General features: G+C 36.8%; 1 protein-coding gene and 1 long non-coding RNA gene across 7 annotated transcripts in view; both read right to left on the bottom strand.

The window, feature by feature from the left end:
* LOC136030206 (uncharacterized) overlaps positions 1 to 19,404 on the bottom strand; it is a 422,925-nt gene that overhangs the window by 241,281 nt on the left and 162,240 nt on the right. The window lies entirely within an intron of this gene.
* LOC136030198 (dnaJ homolog subfamily B member 6-like) overlaps positions 1 to 19,404 on the bottom strand; it is a 68,498-nt gene that overhangs the window by 29,675 nt on the left and 19,419 nt on the right. For all 6 annotated transcript variants that reach the window (XM_065708963.1, XM_065708966.1, XM_065708962.1 and 3 more), the window contains one exon: positions 11,162 to 11,255. In XM_065708963.1, the coding sequence (XP_065565035.1) occupies positions 11,162 to 11,255 (94 nt within the window). The remainder of the gene's footprint in view (positions 1 to 11,161; positions 11,256 to 19,404) is intronic.

Below are 19,404 nucleotides of genomic sequence, written 5' to 3'. Positions count from 1 at the left end.
ACACTTATTAAGTATTTCGGAAGGTCATCTCATGGGTTGGGAAAAGGGAAAATAGGTGACATATAAATCATTTAATCACTTACAAAGGATGGGGCATGTGGAGTGAATTAGAATTATTTCAAGTTTTGTTTACTCTGGGAAAGTCTTACTTACAGAATTCTAGTTGCCGACTTTATGATTAAAAAGTGCAAGTTATCAGCAAGGTACGGTTATATACGAAGTTGAACTAGCTGACAGTGACATTAGACTTAAGAAATTTGACATACAATTTGAGAAACAAAAGATCTCAGGTAAAAACATGGTATTTCTATTCGATGATTAAAAAACCATGTCTATCCCAAATTCATAAAGATGGAATCCTAACTTATACCGATTAGTTTATGTCCAAACATGACACTAGGTTACATAGCTGTCATGTTATTGATGTTATAATTAAAGATTAATATGTAATAGAATCCAGAGTTAATTTAAAACCCTAAATCCAGGAAGGATGTACTAACTACTTTCCTGGTTGTTCTGATTTTGGTGGACAACAGAAGTTTCTCTCCTAGAGAGAAACTCTCCAGAAACCAAAAATTTCAGGAAAAGTTGAATATGAAACTGGACAGTTTATAATTTGCTAATGGAGAAATGTGTGAAGTGACAACAGGTAAACAAGAAAAGTAGAAGATGTCTTGGGTGAGAAAGTACGAAAAAAAAGATAAAAATATTACCAATAAATCTTGGAAGAGTTTTGTAGAAGAGCGAAGGGTTTTTGCATAAGAAGCTCTTAAGTGATAGATTCAGAAAGGTGTAGTAATTATAGAGGTATTATCTTGATTTTCTTAGAAAGCAAATTATTTAGCAAAAACACCAACTAGACTAAAAGATACTCTGGATAAATTCAAGAGAAAAACAGCGTCACTTTAAGAACAAGAGCTAAAATCTCATATGGAACTTGTGACGAGGTCGGAAGAGCCAAGAGCTCATATGGTATGAGCTCTAGCAAAATTCTAAGAATCAACGGATTGTTTTAAAAGGAGAATCAGAGGATTAATGCCGGTCGGGATTTAAAATAAGAGCTCTAAGACGCCAGGTCCTTCTATATATATCAAAATTCATTAAGATCAGATCATCCAATCGTAAGTTAAAAATACTTCATTTTTTTAAATTTTTCCTCTCCCTTCAGTCTACCAGATGGTCGGATCAGGGAAAACAACTTTATCAAGTCAATTTGTGCAGGTCTCTGACACGCCTACCAATTTTTATCGTCCTAGCACGTCCAGAAGCACGGAACTCGACAAAGCACAGGACTCCCCTTACTCCCCCAAAGAGAGCGGATTCAGTCCAGTTACGTCAATCATGTATCTATGACATTTGCTTATTCTACACACCAAGTTTCATCCCGATCTCTCCACTCTAATCGTTTTCCAAGATTTCCCGTTCCCCTCCAATTCCCCCCAATGTCACCAGATCCGGTTGGGATTTAAAATAAGAGCTCTGAGACATGAGTTCCTTCTAAATATCAAATTTCATTAAGATCCGGTCGCCGGTTCTTTAGTTAAAAATGCCTTAATTTTTCTAATTTTCCCGAATTAACCCCCCCCCCCAACTGCCCCAAAGAGCGCGGATTCAGTCTGGTTATGTTAATCACTTATCTAGGACTTGTGCTTATTCTTCCCACCAAGTTTCATCCCGATCTCTCCACTCTTAAGTGTTTTTCAAGATTTCCTGCTTCCCCCTCCAGCTCCCACAATATCACCGGATATGGTCGAGATTTAAAATAAGAGCTCTGAGACACGAGGTCCTTCTAAATATCAAATTTCATTAAGATCCGATCACCCATTCGTAAGTTAAAAATACTTCATTTTTTTCATTTTTTTTCCTCTGCCTTCAGCCCCCTAGATGGTTGAATCGGGGATACGACTATTATCAAGTCGATTTGTGCAGATACCTGACACATCTACCAATTTGCATCGTCCATTCAGAAGCACCGAACTCGCCAAAGCACTGGAAATCCCTCCAACTCTCCCAAAGAAAGCGGATCCGTTCTAATTATGTCAATCACGAATCTAGAACTTGTGCTTATTCTTCCCATCAAGTTTCATCCCAATCTCTCCACTCTAAGCGTTTTCCAAGATTTCCGGGTTTCGAGGATCTCTGTTTCCCCCCTCCAACTCCCTATGTCCCTGGATTCGATTGAAATTGAAAATGGAGCATCTGAAACATAAGATATTTCTATATATCAAGTTTCATTAAGATCTGATCACCCAGTCGTAAGATAGATACATCAATTCTCACGTTTTTCCTAGATTTCCCCGTCCAACTCCTCCCACTGTCATCAGATCTGGTCGGAATTTGCAAAAAGAGCGCTGAAGCACATCCTTCCAAAAATTCTTCTAAATATCAAATTTCATTAAGATCTTATCACCCGTTCGTAATTTAAAAGTACCTCATTTTTCTAATTTTTCCGAATTACACCCCCCCCCCAACTCCCTCAAAGAGCTCGGATCCGGTTAAGTCAGTCACGTATCTTGGACTTATGCTTATTCTTCCCACCAAGATTCATCCTGATCTCTCCACTCTGAGCGTTTTCAAAGATTTCCAGTTTCTCCCTCAACTCCCTCCAATGACACTGGATACATTCAGGATTTAAAATGAGACATCTGAGTTACGAGGTCCTTCTAAATATGAAATTTAATTAAGATCCAATCACTCATCCGTAAGTTAAAAATACCTCATTTTTCTAATTTTTCAGAATTAACCCTCGTCCCAACTCCCCCAAAGAGACTGGATCCGTTTCGGTTATGTCAATCACGTATCTAGGATTTGTGCTTTTTTCCCCACCAAGTTTCATCCCGACCCTCCACTCTGTGTTTTCCAAGATTTTAGGTTTCTCCCTCCAACTCCCCCCAATGTCAACGGATCCCGTCGGAATTTAAAGTAAAAGCTTTCAGACACGATATCCTTCTAAATTTCAAATTTTATTAAGATCCGATCACCCTTTCGTAAGTTAAATATGCCTCTTTTTTCAAATTTCCCCGAATTAACCGTCCCCCCACTCCCCCCAGATAATCGAATCGAGGAAACGACTATTTCAAATTTAATGTGGCCTGGTCCCTTTTACGCCTGACAAATTTCAGCGTCGTAGCTTATCTGGAAGTGCCCAAACTAGCGAAACCGGGACAGATAGACAGACAGACAGACAGACCGACAGAATTTGCTATCGCTATATGTCACTTGGTAAATACCAAGTGCCATAAAAACTGAGGATAATTTCTTCAGATTTCCTCGCTTGAAGTGTTCCCCTTTGGGCCCAACTTATATAGGTTATAGACTGCTATTCAATTCAGTTGATAGGAAAGCTTTAGTGACGGTCCTATTCGGGTATGGCATACAATATAAGCATGTAAAAGTAGTATACTCCCCCAAAGAGAGTGGATCCGTTTCAGTTATGTCAATCACGTATCTAGGATTTGTGCTTTTTTTCCCACCAAGTTTCATCCCGACCCTCCACTCTGTGTTTTCCAAGATTTTGGGTTTCTCCCTCTAACTTCCCCCAATATCAACGGATCCGGTCGGAATTTAAAGTAATAGCTTTGAGACACGATGTCCTTCTAAATGTCAAATTTCATTAAGATCCAATCACCCTTTCGTAAGTTAAAAATACCTCTTTTTTCAAATGTCCCCGAATAAACCGTCTCCCCACTCCTCCAATATAATCAAATCGAGGAAACGACTATTACAAATTTAATCTGGTCCACCAAGGCCCACCAAGTTTCATCCCGACCCTCCACTCTGTGTTTTCCAAGATTTTAGGTTTCTCCCTCCAACTCCCCCCAATGTCAACGGATCCGGTCGGAATTTAAAGTAAAAGCTTTCAGACTCGATATCCTTCTAAATTTCAAAAAGATCCGATCACCCTTTCGTAAGTTAAATATGCCTCTTTTTTCAAATTTCCCCGAATTAACCGTCCCCCCAACCCCCCCCCCCCAGATAATCGAATCGGGGAAACGACTATTTCAAATTTAATGTGGCCTGGTCCCTTTTACGCCTGCCAAATTTCAGCGTCGTAGCTTATCTGGAAGTGCCCAAACTAGCAAAACCAGGATAGACAGATAGACAGACAGACCGACAGAATTTGCTATCGCTATATGTCACTTGGTAAATACCAAGTGCCATAAAAACTGAGGATAATTTCTCCAGATTTCCTCGCTTGAAGTGTTCCCCTTTGGGCCCAACTTATATAGGTTATAGACTGGCATTCGATTCAGTTGATAGGAAAGCTTTAGCGACGGTCCTATTCTGGTATGGCATACCATATAAGCATGTAAAAGTAGTGTACTTATCAACACGAATCTCTGCCGGTCGCATGCAATCCAGAAATAGTTAGATTTGTCATACTAGATATCCAATTTAGGAACAGTGTGGGTTTTCTTTTTATATGGCTTCAATTGTCAATTCATAGTTCAAATTCCTTTCCATGCTTTAAAGCATGAAAAATCTTCGGATTTGAAACCAGGTTTGTCACACGCTGTAAGAGAATGGGTAACATAATCCTGGTTTTCAGTTTGAGAGGCAGACATCACGACTTATTTACGGCAGTTTTTGCTCGTTTTACGCTTGACTTCATTGTTAATCGTGATTTCTCTTTGTTTTAGGTTTTAGACTTCGACTCAAAACAATTTCTCGTTTTTCAGCGTTAAGTTGGCTCTTTACTTTTCGTGAAAAAATAGTGCTTCTGAGGTTTAACTTGGAGGAATCATCAAGGTAACAGACATAACAGACGTTAACAGAACACAACAGACACAAATGTATTGCCTAGATCTTAATTACATGTTGTAAGTTTCATAGGCAGTGCTATCGCGCTGTCTAAGTAAAGAATCTAGCATAAGACAATGTGTGTAATTTTACAAAACGGAAAACCAGCCTCTAAAAAAAGGGTGACCTTAACGTAATTACATGAGTAAACTCGAAATGTTTCAGAACTCTAGAACGGAGGTTTCAGCCCTATATTTACACAAATATAATACTGCGTTAGCTTATTTTCGGATAATATATAATACAAGCTTAGGTATTTTAGCATTACAGGTGGACAGGGGGGTTGAGTAGAGTCCTTTTTTTTATAGTAAGTTCTATTAAATTAATCAAGGATCCTCCGTACTTTTATCTGATAGCATTTGTTTTAATTAATCAGACTAATCAAGGTACTGAAGGACATACGAAGAGGCTTGAAAAGGAATCGAAAACAACAGCTATACATGCTGATTCCATTCTGTTAAATTTATCCAGTTTAAATCTATTCTTCATATTAGATTTTTTTCAGGGATTCAAACCCCTCCCCTCTCTCCCTCAAAAAAGGGCGATCTAGAAAAAATCTAATTATTAAGCTAAACAGTATATGAGACCACACTGGCAAAGGATGACAAATAAGAAAACAGGACAAGGAAGAAAACAAGATAGCTCCCGGCCAGTTAAAAAAAGGAGAGAAGTGCAAAAATTTTGGCCTAGACCTCTGATCAACTACCGTCACTGTAAAAAGAACACGGAAAAGGTAGATAAAAGTTCAAGGGACAATATACAGGTTTGTATTTTTATATTATATATTTTTTCTTCTTTTTTTTTTAACGGGTATACTTCATTGCCCAGTCTTTTCTTGTTTTATCATTAAACTCAACATATCCGAGAACTCTACAGCAGAGGTTTCTACTCCACTTTTGCGCAAAATTCAAAATTTTATCTTGTTTTCTCTTCTGAGATGATATTCATAATTCTTTTACAATGGTGATCGGTATATATATATATATATATATATATATATATATATATATATATATATATATATATATATATATATATATATATATATATATATACATATATATATATATATATATATATATATATATATATATATATATATATATATATATATATACATATATATATATATATATATATATATATATATATATATATATATATATATATATATATATATATATATATATATATATATCAAGCCATAATAAAGTGGGATTTTGAACCGCAAAACAAAAATTTGCGTTGAATAAGTTCAAATCATGATATAACCAATCATTTTCAAACTACCATGAGGCCTTGCATAAGCCCTCCAGTCACTGAGAACATAATATACTGTGGGAACGTTTTTGTCCATGAAAATATACGCTGTCCGTATGGAATGAACCGTTATTAGACAAGAATTTAAAAGCTTCATTGGACTCTTGTTAATCGAAGAGATCGTGGCAACGAACTGAAGTAAGGAGCAAGGCGTGATATTAGTACCCAGACCTCCAAAAATAGGAGTTTTGACAACAATATATACATTAAAAAGAGATTTTTAATGTAATACTAGATATTTAAAACTAACAATTATAAAGTTACAAGTTACACATCAAACTTTATAGGCCTAAGGAACTTTGTCAAATCCTCGAAAAAGGGGAGAAAACCACCAAAAAGGGGAGTAATCTTGATAAACATTACATCATCAAATTAAGCCTAACAGAAAACTGGAGAGCTTTCAAGTCTATCTGAAAAAATCCAATATTTTGCCATTTTTCGAGAAGCATAAGCATAGTCATGTTATCCAGCCATATTTATTTTTTGTTGATTTTTCCCCAAGGATGATCGCATTGGTCCAAAAATACCGGAAGGGAAATCATTTAACCGGAAATTAAAAATTATATTTCCATAGATTGTGCGACAGCGAATTGACGTTTTTTGTCACTTTGAGGCGCCAAACAATAATTTGGCCCAAAGAGGGTAAGATAATTTCTAAGATACCCAATCGATTTAGAATTATCGAAAAACTATATAATTAAGCTTCCAAGTTTCAAAGAAGTAGTACCGCATGGTTGCGCAATCATTCCGAAGAATGCTCGTAGGCCATACAAACTAAAAGCTCAATACAGATAATGACTTTAAAGCTTTAGTTAAATCAATTGATTATTTTCACGCTTGATAAAATTATGCACAGAGGCGCACAGTCGCACATCGGGCATTATGGAGAAGGGTAGGGGGTTATTACTGCGTATAGATTAGGAGGGGGCCCGAAGCCTCGACTGAAAATCCTGAGAATTCCAATTTATAAAAAAAGCTACATTTGGAGCTTCCCAGTTTCAGAGGCAGTATTGCTGCGGGGTGGCGCATTTTCCTGAAGATGCAAGTAGTCCATGAAGCTTCATTTTCCTAAGCTAATTCATTCAAGGCTTGATTTAATTAATTATAGTAGTGTGTAGAAGAGGGGGGGGGGTCTAAAGCCCCAAAAGTTTAGTTTTTATGTTCCAATTTTCTAACCCTCATTGGGCCTTCAGACTAATTACAAATAGAAGTTAATCTCTAGTCCACATTCATTACCGTGAATATTTTCAGGATTATCCTGTAATATAGGTGCTGCGAAGTGATAGCCCTCCTTCTATTGCAGAAATATATTCTATATGTAGCCTAAAAATTATATTCATATACTTATCGGTACAAAAGATGGAATGGGGGCAGGAGTCATAATTAGTGACACCAGAATATTTCTAAGGGTGAAGGTGCTACCAGATGCTTAGTTTTTTACCAACATCATGAGTGCCACCAGAATATTTCTAAGGGTGGAGGTGCTACCAGATGCTTAGTTTTTTACCAACATCACGAGTGACGCCAGAATATTTCTAAGGGTGAAGGTGCTACCAGATGCTTAGTTTTTTACCAACATCATGAGTGCCACCAGAATATTTCTAAGGGTGAAAGTGCTACCAAAGGCTTTGTTTTTTTTTTTTACCAATATTTAAATGAGGAAATTTCGTTTTTCTTGTATATGTACAAGCTACAGTTTCTTCCTAGTTTCAGAGGCTATACTGTGTGGCATGGCATTTTTTCCAAAACATACATGGATTCCATAAAAAGGGAGATTTTATTATGGAACAGTTATCCAATAAAGTCTCATTATAGCCCTTAGCTAAATTAATTGAACGGAATAGTCGCGGAAGAAATCATTGTCGTTGGAGTACTCGTGGTAAGACTGTTCAAGTTCGGATAGTCGCGGAATATAATAAATTCCAAAAACGAACAGCAATTATCAATACAACCATGGATCTTTAATTATTACGGTTTGAAGAATATCATTTTCGGCCTACCAACTGTAACTCGGAATTTGTGGATATTAAATGAAGCTGTTGAATCCCAAATGTTTGATTGCAATTCAAATGTCTGTGCTTGAATAAAGCACACTAGGAATGAGTTTGAAATATGTTACTTTATGTTTTCAGCATTAATGACGAAAATTTACAGCCTGAAAATTTACACCTTAACAGATAGCATCCCTTTGGTGGGTGATAAAAAACTCTTCACTGTTCTACCCTATATTCCTAAATTGAGTGAAAAACTGAGAAGAATTTTAAGAAATCATAATCTTAATGTCACTTTTAATAATTCAAACAAAATACAGAGCAATTTCAACCGCGGCAATGATAAAACCAGCCCCATACTCGGTAGTGGTGTCTACAGAATTACCTGTTCTTACGGATGTTTCTATATTGGGAGGACCCACCAGCAACTGGGGGAGAGGTTATCGGAACACAAGTCTTTAATCGACAAAGCCATGGGGGCTATGCCAAAGGCCTGGGATCTTTTATTACACCTTGGCTTAAAACGTCTATGACAACCTACACCATTTCATTTTGTTTGACAGTACCTCCATTTTTGCCCCCCTTAAAGGTCTCATGCAGGGTGGAAGTTGAAATCAAAAGCATATGCACCAAAAGGTTGCCCTCAATAGAGATGCTGGAGAAACTTAAGCAAGTCCTATTTATAATGAACTTATTAATTCCGATTCTTTTTATATCTGTCCAAAAAATCATATTTCGCAACCTAATATAATCTCTGATAATACCATGCCTGGTAAGCGATTAACCTTTAAAAAAGCTTTCCATAAAATGAAAGTTTGATATGCGATTCAGTATCGGATTTTTATTTAGTTGTCCTTTCATCGTTACTTGGAAAGGGTCTTCTTCTTTTAGTTTTAATGTTTTTGTTTTGTTTTTTACATTGTCCTGTGGACTTTCATCCGTATTTGTATTAGTTTATTCCACACTGAAGACGCTCGAGCGAAGGTCTCGACCGAAATATTTGCATAATTGTGTTCTATTTTTCATTGATTGCTATTACCCTCGTTTTGTCTTCTTTATAATCTTTTTTTTCGTTTTGTCATGCTTTGCCAGCGTTGTCACAGAAATTATTTAATGACGCAATCAATAACTGATATAACAATAAATGAATAACTGAGTGAACAACAACCTACCGTAGCCGAAAATCAAACAGTTCGTGGTAAAGAACTGTAGTAAGGAGCGACCCGGCTCAATAGTAACCACAACTATCAATAGCTACATCAAAAGAATCGCATTTTAATGCTGATTTTAAATATATAAGTATATATTTTAAGTAAAATATAACTTAAAACGAACAGAAATTACTCCGTATATGAAATGGGTTGTCCCCTCCGCAATCCCTCGCTCTTTACGCTGAAGTTTGACTCTTTGCCACAATTCTGCTTTTTAAAACAATTAAACGCTTTGGCGTAAAGAGCGAGGGATTGCGGAGGGGACAACCCATTTCATATACGGAGTAATTTCTGTTCGTTTTAAGTTTTAATGTCGCTCCTTACTTTCTGCTAAAAAAATTAGTTTTTTTTTTTATTTAATCAAAAACAGGCTTTTAGGAAACTGTCCAACCACAAATAATTTCCGATTGACCTTTGTTTAGATATATTATTTTTCTTTCGTATTCAATTAAATAGTAACTTATAATTACGAAATATAAATCCTTGGATATTTCAAACGAGGGTCAGAAACCCTTCAGGCACAAAAATTTTGAAAGAGTCTGAAAGCTTAAAATAAAAAAAAAAAAAAAAAACGGAAGTAAAAAGTGGAATCACCCTAATAAAAAGGAAAATCACATTTGTACATTGGTTTCACCGATGCGTCTCCTTTTTATGACCTAAACTAGTGGTCGTAAGATTGAAAGAGAGGGGGGCTCAGCTGAATTAAATTGAAAATATCTAGTGACATTTTTTAACTAAGGCAATAAATTGCCAAAAAAGCAAAATGCTACTTTCATACATTTTCCAACTAAAAAGTAACAAATTTTGTTCAAAACAAGGCCAGAAAGTTGCCAACAGTAAATTCTGTTATTCCTGGTCTATTTTCCGTAGTTAAAAACTATTAACTGCACGTTTGCAATCTCTCATTTTAAGAACTTCCACCCAACAACCTTATTGAAGATGCAGCCTTGTTGATTTTGAAGCCATTGAGTAAACACGATCTGTAAAAATAAATTATACATTTTCCTGGCACTTAAAGTCCGTGCATCTGCCTAAAAGGCGTCAATGCACCTTGGAATCACCCCTGGGCAAGACTATCTAGCATTGTAGACCAGAGGAAACCATCTAATCCCAGTTTAAAATAGCGCATCTCCATTATCTCAGGAAGAGCTTGGGGAACCGAGTTAGATTTAATTTTGATTACCTGAATACATAGTTTCTTTTAATTCATTTCTGCTCTTCCTCGACCCACAAAATCCTTGAAAATTTCTTCGAAGTCCCCTTGGCCCTCAGGAATGCCAGAAAATTTCAACCTTATTCCCCAAGATGCTGATATTACGTAAATACGTTATTTTGATGTCATTTCTTTTGGTCTACATTTATACTTCGTCAGGAGTAGATTCTAGTTGGACAGGAGCTCATAGTACAATTTTTTAAACAGGATCGACGCCAAACCTTCCCTTTATCCCTTCTTCCCGTCGATCCAAAGCCCATTCTCTCCCCGAAACACTCCCAAAAAATCTACAGCTTCATACCCAAAGCTGTTCCCAGGACATTACGGATATGATGTTTTGATCCGACATCACAGGGAATACACGGGGGACATTTAGTAGAAAAAAGAATGGGATGGAGGCTGATTGAAGTTCAGTCACTTTTGGTTTTTAAAAAGGGCACTAGAATTTTCAACTTTTAATTGAATTGTCCCACTTCCAAGTTTATAAAGCCACCACTTCTAAGCATGGTGACCCCTACCCATCAAGGGGGAATAAGTCTTAAGCGCATTCCTGTAAAAAGAAGGTGGACCCAAACTATGGGCGTTTATGACCTCATGAACAGATAAACAAGATTAAAGAAACTTACGATTTTTTAATGTCTGCCTGAGACGCGTTTCTAGTTAACTCCAGGATAGTGTAAAAATCTCTCATGCTCTCCTTAGTTGTTTGTCTCTCCTGACCTGGAAAACACGACATTATGGCATCTTTTTCAGTTATTTTTTTAAAACTTCAAATTTATACAAGGTCAATTTGAAAATAGTATCAGATAAAATTTAGGTTAAACCAAAGTTGTTTATGATAAGGCAAAGTACAAGAAATGGCTGCCCCTTTTCAACAACGTATTTATCTTATAAACATGCTTTGCTTCAACAGAAAATAAGTTTAAATTCTATTTGAAAAAGAGTTATTGATAAAATATTCCTTTTTTATTTAAATTGGTACGATAAAAAAACCTCTTGTACTTGTTAACAATCCAGAACATACTCAAGAAGTTTGCTTTGTTTGATCTGAGTGAACCGGTATTTCTCACTAATCCCGTTATAATTAGCTTATTCTTTCGTGAAATAAACTAAGATGCAAGTATATATTAATTAAAAATTTAATATATAGAGGTGGTTAGGTTATGTATTTAATATAATGCGATCTGGGCGGTCCGCTTTCCATAATTCTATGGTTGTAGTTTCCATAATTTTGTCACTTAAGTATTATATTTTCGTCATATTTTTTATTATGATTAGCCTAACTTCACTTCTTGAGTGTGTTCTAGATTGTTAACAAGTACCAAACCACCTATAGGTTTCTAATGTGTCTTAATCATGACGTGTTTTCGGTAACATGCCATTTTAAAATTTATCTCTATAAAAATCATTTTCCACATATTACGAGTTGCATTTATAAACGTGTATCTGTAAAAAAACAAAAATACTTTTTTGTGAACCAAAATTGTCTACTTGTTTCCAAATTGAAGCTTGTCCCAGCGCAATCCTAATTATATATCTTCAACTAAGTTGGGTTGATCGTTGGTCTAGCAGTGTAGCACTGACTGAATATCAATTCAAGGAGACAAATGAGAAAAACATTATTACTACATTCGATCCTGCCAAAATTACCCGATTTCCACATTACAATTTCAGTAGAAGAGAGACAAACTTCAAATTGCAACAAACAGCAGAATTAACGACAAAACATGATACTAAATTATGACTTCATTAAGATACTAATTGCTCTCTAATGCTCAACGAAAATCGGAGCGTCACATCAAAATACATTTATAAAGAGAAAAAAATAAATACAATGGACACAAAACTGACGAAGTAATGCTTCATAGAATATAGCCAAACTTTTTTTGAAAAAGAACTTTTAAAAAAAAACTACGGAATATTTTATACAAGGGACTTTCTCAAAGTCCCTCCCCTGTGGTGAAGAAATTAAGGCAAAAAATGTTTTAGGTGGCGTTTAAGACATTCTGTGATTTTTTTGTGTAAATATTTTTTAGACGAAAAACATCACATGGAAAAAAATTCTAACTATTGCAATTTCTACCGTCATAGATATCAGATCTTCATCTAACGGATCTATAGTTACACAGTAACGTATGTGAAAAGTAGTATTAGATGTTAGTAATTGAGCTGGGGAGTAACACTACTACTTTCGTTTCTTTTTTTGTAACCAGCATCCTAAAATATGCTGTAAGGAAATGATAAAAACTGGAAAAAAATTGAATAGATCGAGAAACATAACAAGAGCTAAGAGCTCATATGGCACTTGTGACGAGGCATGAAGAGCTAAGAGCCAAGAGATCATATGGTATGAGCTCTAGCAAAATTCTATGAATCAATAGATTGATTTAAAAGGAAAATAAGAGGCTCAATGCCGGTCAGGATTTAATATAAGAGCTCTGAGTCACGATGTCCTTCTAAATATCAAAGTTCATTAAGATCCGGTCACTCACTCGTATGTTATAAATACCTAATTTTTTCTAATTTTTCCTCTCCCTTTAACCCCCCAGATGGTCGAATCTGGGAAAACGACTTTATCAAGTCAATTTGTGCAGCTCCCTGACACGCCTACCAATTTTCATCGTCCTAGCACGTCCATAAACACCAAACTCGCTAAATCACCGAACCCCTCCCCCCAACTCCCCCAAAGAGAGCGAATCTAGTACAGTTCCGTCAATCACGTATCAAGGACATTTGCTTATTCTATCCACCAAGCTTCATCCCGGTTATTCCACTCCAAGTCTTTTCCAAGATTTCCCCCTCCAAGTCCCCCCAATGTCAAAAGATCTAGTCGGGATTTGAAATAAGAGCTCTGAGACATGAATTCTTTCTAAATACCAAATTTCATTAAGATCCGATCACCTATTCGTAAAATAAAAATACCCCAATTTTCACGTTTTCCAAGAATTCCGGTTTCCCCCTCCGACTCCCCTCAATATCAAAGGATCTGGTCGGAATTTAAAATTAAAGCTTTAAAGCGCAAGACCCATCGAAATATAAAATTTCATTAAGATCTGGTCACCCTTTCGTAAGTTACAAATACCTCAATTTCCAAAATTACCCCCCCCCCCCCCCAACTCCACCAAAGAGAGCAGATCCGGTCCATTTATGTCAGTCACATGTCTTAGACAGATTTTTATTCTTTGCATCCAGTTTCATCCTGATCTCACCGCTTTAAGTATTTTCTAAGATTTCCGGTTCCCCTCAACTACCCCCCCCCCAATTACGCTGGATCCGGTTGAGATTTAAAATAAGAGATCTGAGTCATGAGGTCCTTCTAAATATGAAGTTTCATGAAGATCTGATCACTCCTTCGTAAGTTAAAAATACGTCATTTTTTCTAATTTTTCAGAATTAACCCCCCCCCCCCAATAGAGCGGATCCGTTCCATATGTAAATCACGTATCAAAGACTTCTGCTTATTTTTCCCACCAAGTTTCATCCCGATCCCTCCAATCTAAGCGTTTTCCATGATTTTAGGTTCCTCCACCCCAAACTCCCCCCAAAGTCACTAGATCCGGTCAGGACTTCAAATAAGAGCTTTGAGACACGATATCCTTCTAAATATCAAATTTAATCGAGATCCGATCACCCGTTCGTAAGTTTTCTAATTTTTCAGAATTAACCCCCCCCCCCAACTACCCCAAAGAGATCGGATCCGTTCCGGTTATGTCAATCATGTATCTAGGACTTGTGCTTATTTTTCCCACCAAATTTTATCCCGATCCCTCCACTCTAAGGGGGTTATTTCCAAACAAATCTGGTCCGGTCGGTCCTGGTTTTGCTACTTTAGGCACTTCCAGGTAAGCTAGGACCTAGCTTACCTGGAAGTGCCTAAAGTAGCAAAACCGGGACCGACAGACCGACAAAATTTGCGATTGCTATATGTCACTTGGTTAATACCAAGTGCCATAAAAACTTTTATTTTAATGTGAATTGTTCTAGCAGACCAATCAAAGACCATTTTGTATTCTTTATATAGATTACAATAAGTAGCTTACATTCTAGATTGGCAATATGAGAAAGTTTTAACCCGAAATGCAACTTAAGCAAATGACACAACAGAAAAAAAAAATTCAACCACGCTCTTGATCTTCTTTAAGTAAAGACAAACGTTATGGAAGACTCAAAACTTTTTACAGACAATGTGCAGTTCACAAAAGTGTTTTTTTCTTCAGAATCTTCAATAAATATTTTTTTCGATTTTTTTAGCCAAATTTTGACCATTTTCTTACGGTTTTTTCATCCCTAAAAATAGTAAAATTGAGCTTGAAAGATCTGCCTCTTTCTTTATTACACTTCAAATTAATTTAAAAAATTAAGGTACTTGTTAATTATATGGAAAACACCCAAGAAGTGAAATTGGGTTAATCCTAATGATATATACCAAAGTATGATGATAATATAATACTTTCGAAACAAAATTATGGAAACTACGACAAAGAATTATGGATAGGAGGCCGCGTAGAACACATTATATTGAAAACCTAACCTAACCTAACCTAACCTCTAACCACTTCTACATATTAACTAAAATATAACTACATCGTAGTTTTCCTCACTAAAAATAAGCAAATCGTAACCGAGTGTGAGAGGCAAACCCGTTTTTGTCAGATCTTAGAGAGCCAAATTCTTGAGTGTGTTCCGTAAAATTAACAAGTACCAAAATTAATTATAGGTTGTTAGGAGTTGGATGTTGGAAAAGATGTTGGAGGGGATAAACTGATACAGAAACGAAAAGTATGGTTTCGTATGGCAATTTATAGAATTATGTAAGAAATCATTTTTCTAGAAATTATGAAGGTGTCTTTGAATCATCGTTTATTGTTATTAGGCCTAATAACTAATGACTTTTTTTTATTTTTCTTCTAGTGGTTGTCCCAGGGTTGGTGGTGCCGGAGAAAAAATAAATTATAGCGACCTCATCCTGACTCAAATATAAGCAAAACAGCCGAATCAGTCAAAACTTTGGTCAAATTGGGGAACCCGCCAGCCGTGGCGCCGAAAACCCAGCCAGACACCCGGGGAAACTGCCCCGGTTACCGCATCTTTTGAACAGCTCTGATAATGAAGGAATTTAATTGGGACGAAGCAAGAGTTTGATTAATGTTAAGTCATATTCTATGAAAACGTTATATCCCATTGGATCACAATTGGCAGATAATTCGAGGAACATAAAAAAAAATCGGGCTGTCACTTGACCTTGATTATTCCTACTAAGGTCGCTAAAACCATTCTATCCTTAGAATTTCTCGTCAGCCAAAACTGGTTATTTTTTCATTTGAACGCTCCCTGTCTCTCCAAATGCTCTCAAGGGTCTTCAAGTTACCGTCTTACGTAAAGGGGGACCAACAAATGATCCACCAAATTATCAGCCAGCTCAATGTGGTCAGTTCTTCGGAAATATTCAAGTAGGATGTTGTTTCTAGTCTCGCTGTTTTACAAATTCTAAGCATCCTTTCACAATTTCCTATTTGATATCCGAATGAAGCAAAACAGAGAAAATGTTCAATTTTTATTGATTTTATACACTTGTTATTAAACATTTGCTTAGATGTTCGAAACTTAAACATTGGTTGATTTTCTCCCGCTTACAAACTCATAAAAAAGAAGTAAAACAAGAATATGAAAAAGAAATGAAAGAAAAACACACAAAGAAAACTTCAACTTCCACACAGCAGAGTTGCAAAAAGTAAAACCTGTCTCAAGAATGTTCGTACTTAATATGAAGATAAACAAGAGCTAAGAGCTCATATGGCACTTGTGACGAGGCAAGAAGAGCTAAGAGCCAAGAGATCATATGGTATGAGCTCTAACAAAATTCTATGAGTCAATAGATTGATTTAAAAGGAAAATAAGAGGCATAATGCCGGTCAGGATTAAAAATAAGAGCTCTAAGAGTCACGATGTCCTTCTAAATATCAAAATTCATTAAGATCCGATCACCCACTCTTAAGTTATAAAACCTAATTTTTTTTCTAATTTTTCCTCTCCCTTTAGCCCCCCCCCCCCAGATGGTCGAATCTGGAAAAACGACTTTATCAAGTCAATTTGTGCAGCTCCCTGACACGCCTACCAATTTTCATCGTCCTAGCACGTCCAGAAGCACCAAACTCGCCAAATCACTGAGCCCCTCCCCCCAACTCCCCCAAAGAGAGCGAATCCAGTACGGTTCCGTCAATCACGTATCAAGGGCATTTGCTTATTCTGTCTACCAAGCTTCATCCCGATTCCTCAACTCAAAGTGTTTTCCAAGATTTCCCCCTCCAACTCCCCCCAATGTCAAAAGACCTGGTCGGGATTTGAAATAAGAGCTCTGAGACATGAATTCCTTCTAAATATAAAATTTCATTAAGATCCGATCACCTATACGTAAGATAAAAATACCCCAATTTTCACGTTTTCCAAGCATTCCGGTTTCCCCCTCCAATCCCCCCAGTGTCACAGGATCTGGTCGGAATTTAAAATTAGAGCTTTAAAGCACAAGATCCTTCTAAATATCAAATTTCATTAAGATCTGGTCATCCTTTCGTAAGTTACAAATACGTCAATTTTCAAAATTACCCCCCCCCCCCCACCTCCACCAAAGAGAGCAGATCCGGCTATGTCAGTCACGTATCTTACACCGGTTTTTATTCTTCCCATCCAGTTTCATCCTGATCTCACCGCTTTAAGTATTTTCTAAGATTTCCGGTCCCCCTATCTGCCCCCCCCCAATTACGCTGGATCCGGTTGAGATTTAAAATAAGAGATCTGAGTTACAAGGTCCCTCTAAATATGGATTTTCTTGAAGATCCGATCACTCCTTCGTAAGTTAAAAATACGTCATTTTTTCCAACTTTACCCCCCCCCCCCTCCAATAGAGCGGATCCATTCCAATTATGTAAATCACGTATCTAAGACTTCTTCTTATTTTTCCCACCAAGTTTCATCCCGATCCCTCCAATCTAAGCGTTTTCCATGATTTTAGGTTCCCCCTCCCCAAACTCCCCCCAATGTCACCAGATCCGGTCGGGATTTAAAATAAGAGCTTTGAGACACGATATCCTTCTAAATATCAAATTTCATTGAGATCCGATCACCCGTTCGGAAGTTAAAAATACCTCATTTTTTCTAATTTTTCAGAATTAACCCCCCCCCCCCCCAAACTACCCCAAAGAGAGCAGATCCGTTCCGGGTATGTCAATCATGTATCTAGGACTTTCAAAGAAACGATAAACCTCATTTCAAGGAAACGATAAACTTCATTTCAAAGAAACGATAAACCTCCGAGCGAACCTTCAACTATTCAGTCAGCAAGCCTCAAAAGCTCATAATCTGAGTTCAGATAATTCAAATTGGCCTGCAACGTAGATAGACCTGAGCTGATCAGCAGGACATCATCAGCGCAGCAAATCAGACTTACGTTACAAAGGTCGTTGCATAGCCCCAGTAAAAACTCCCTCCTGATTACAGTACGTGTTGAAGTGTTGAACACGACAGTACTGGAGACTGAACTTGTCCCAAGCCCCTAAACAGACAAAACATATTTAGAAGACCTTTAACAAGATCAACCCTTTCATAGCTATAACAAGGAAGTAGAGAAATCACGTAAGGTGTAACACCAAAATCAAGGAGGTTCACAACATGCACAATTAGGTGTTTATAAAACTAAACCGCCAAAAGTCTATAGCACATTTACATAACAAATCAAGCTTTCCAATAACTTCCTTCAAATACCAGATATGATGATCAGAACAAATGGATGAATTAACATTCCCTCCCCCTCCCCCTCCTTACAGAATTTTCATAGTAACCTTTGAACCAAATAAAGTAGATATTTTACCCGTATCAATGTATATCTTAACTAAAACTCGCATGTTCGATCAACTGAGAACTAGCATTTTAGAGATGATGTGGCGCTATATCTTCCAGACCAGGGGGTTTGCGAGATCAAAGAGGGGTTTTAACAGTCATATTTAAGCCGAAGAACGCGAACGATATCGCTCATCAAAACATAGAGCATGTTACGTCTATGCAATAATGATACTAATTTATTATTAAGGATAGTAGTGCTTTCACTGTCTAAATGTAAATCACGATAACCAAACACGGTAAAATAGTGACAGTAAATTGATCTATAGAAACCTCCCCACCTGACTTGATACAGTCACTCCATTCCCTCCGGTATCTTCCCACATTAGGTTTCAATTTTTAAGGGCTTCTACAAGGCAAATTTGGGAAGGGTAACAACCGTTCAAGAGGTTATGACGGTGATAAGACTGCTGAATGAGAATTTGAAGAAATTTTCCGGAACAGTTGAATAAGAAATTACAGAGTTTAAATTTAGAAAATGTATAACAATGATTCCCAAAGTGGTCCAGGTGGACCCCAAGGGCTCCAAGGGAGACTAAAATAGGGCCTACATTGGCGTGAAAGAAAAGTAGGTGTTAAAAAATTTGTAAACAGGGGTCAACGAAAATGTATCTGTTCTTATAAGTGAAGAACTAAAGTGTTGGCTTGACTACAGGCAGATAAAATTTTAAGAAGCCCTGAGACTGTTTCTCGTAAAAACGGTAAACGTAACTCACTGAATCATTCACCAAAAATAACCCATAGCAAAAAATTTGGGTGATAGATTGCACCAATCACTTCAAATCGTGATTAATACTGTAGACAAAAAAAGAAACAATAACTGAATGCGCGTTTATTTACGCCAATGTGCGATGAAAATGATGACGACTTCCAAAGATGGCCCTTAAATATTGAAGTACGCTGGTTGTCGAATAGTAAACGTTTAAAAAAAATTACTCAATTTTTGAATCAGTTTTAGCGTTTCTGGAAAGTTCAG

Source organism: Artemia franciscana, chromosome 8, assembly GCF_032884065.1.
Source record: "Artemia franciscana chromosome 8, ASM3288406v1, whole genome shotgun sequence".
Taxonomy (NCBI): Eukaryota; Metazoa; Arthropoda; class Branchiopoda; order Anostraca; family Artemiidae; genus Artemia; species Artemia franciscana.
The sequence above is the reverse complement of the archived record's forward strand: the minus strand, read 5'-3'. Positions and strand labels throughout refer to the sequence as shown.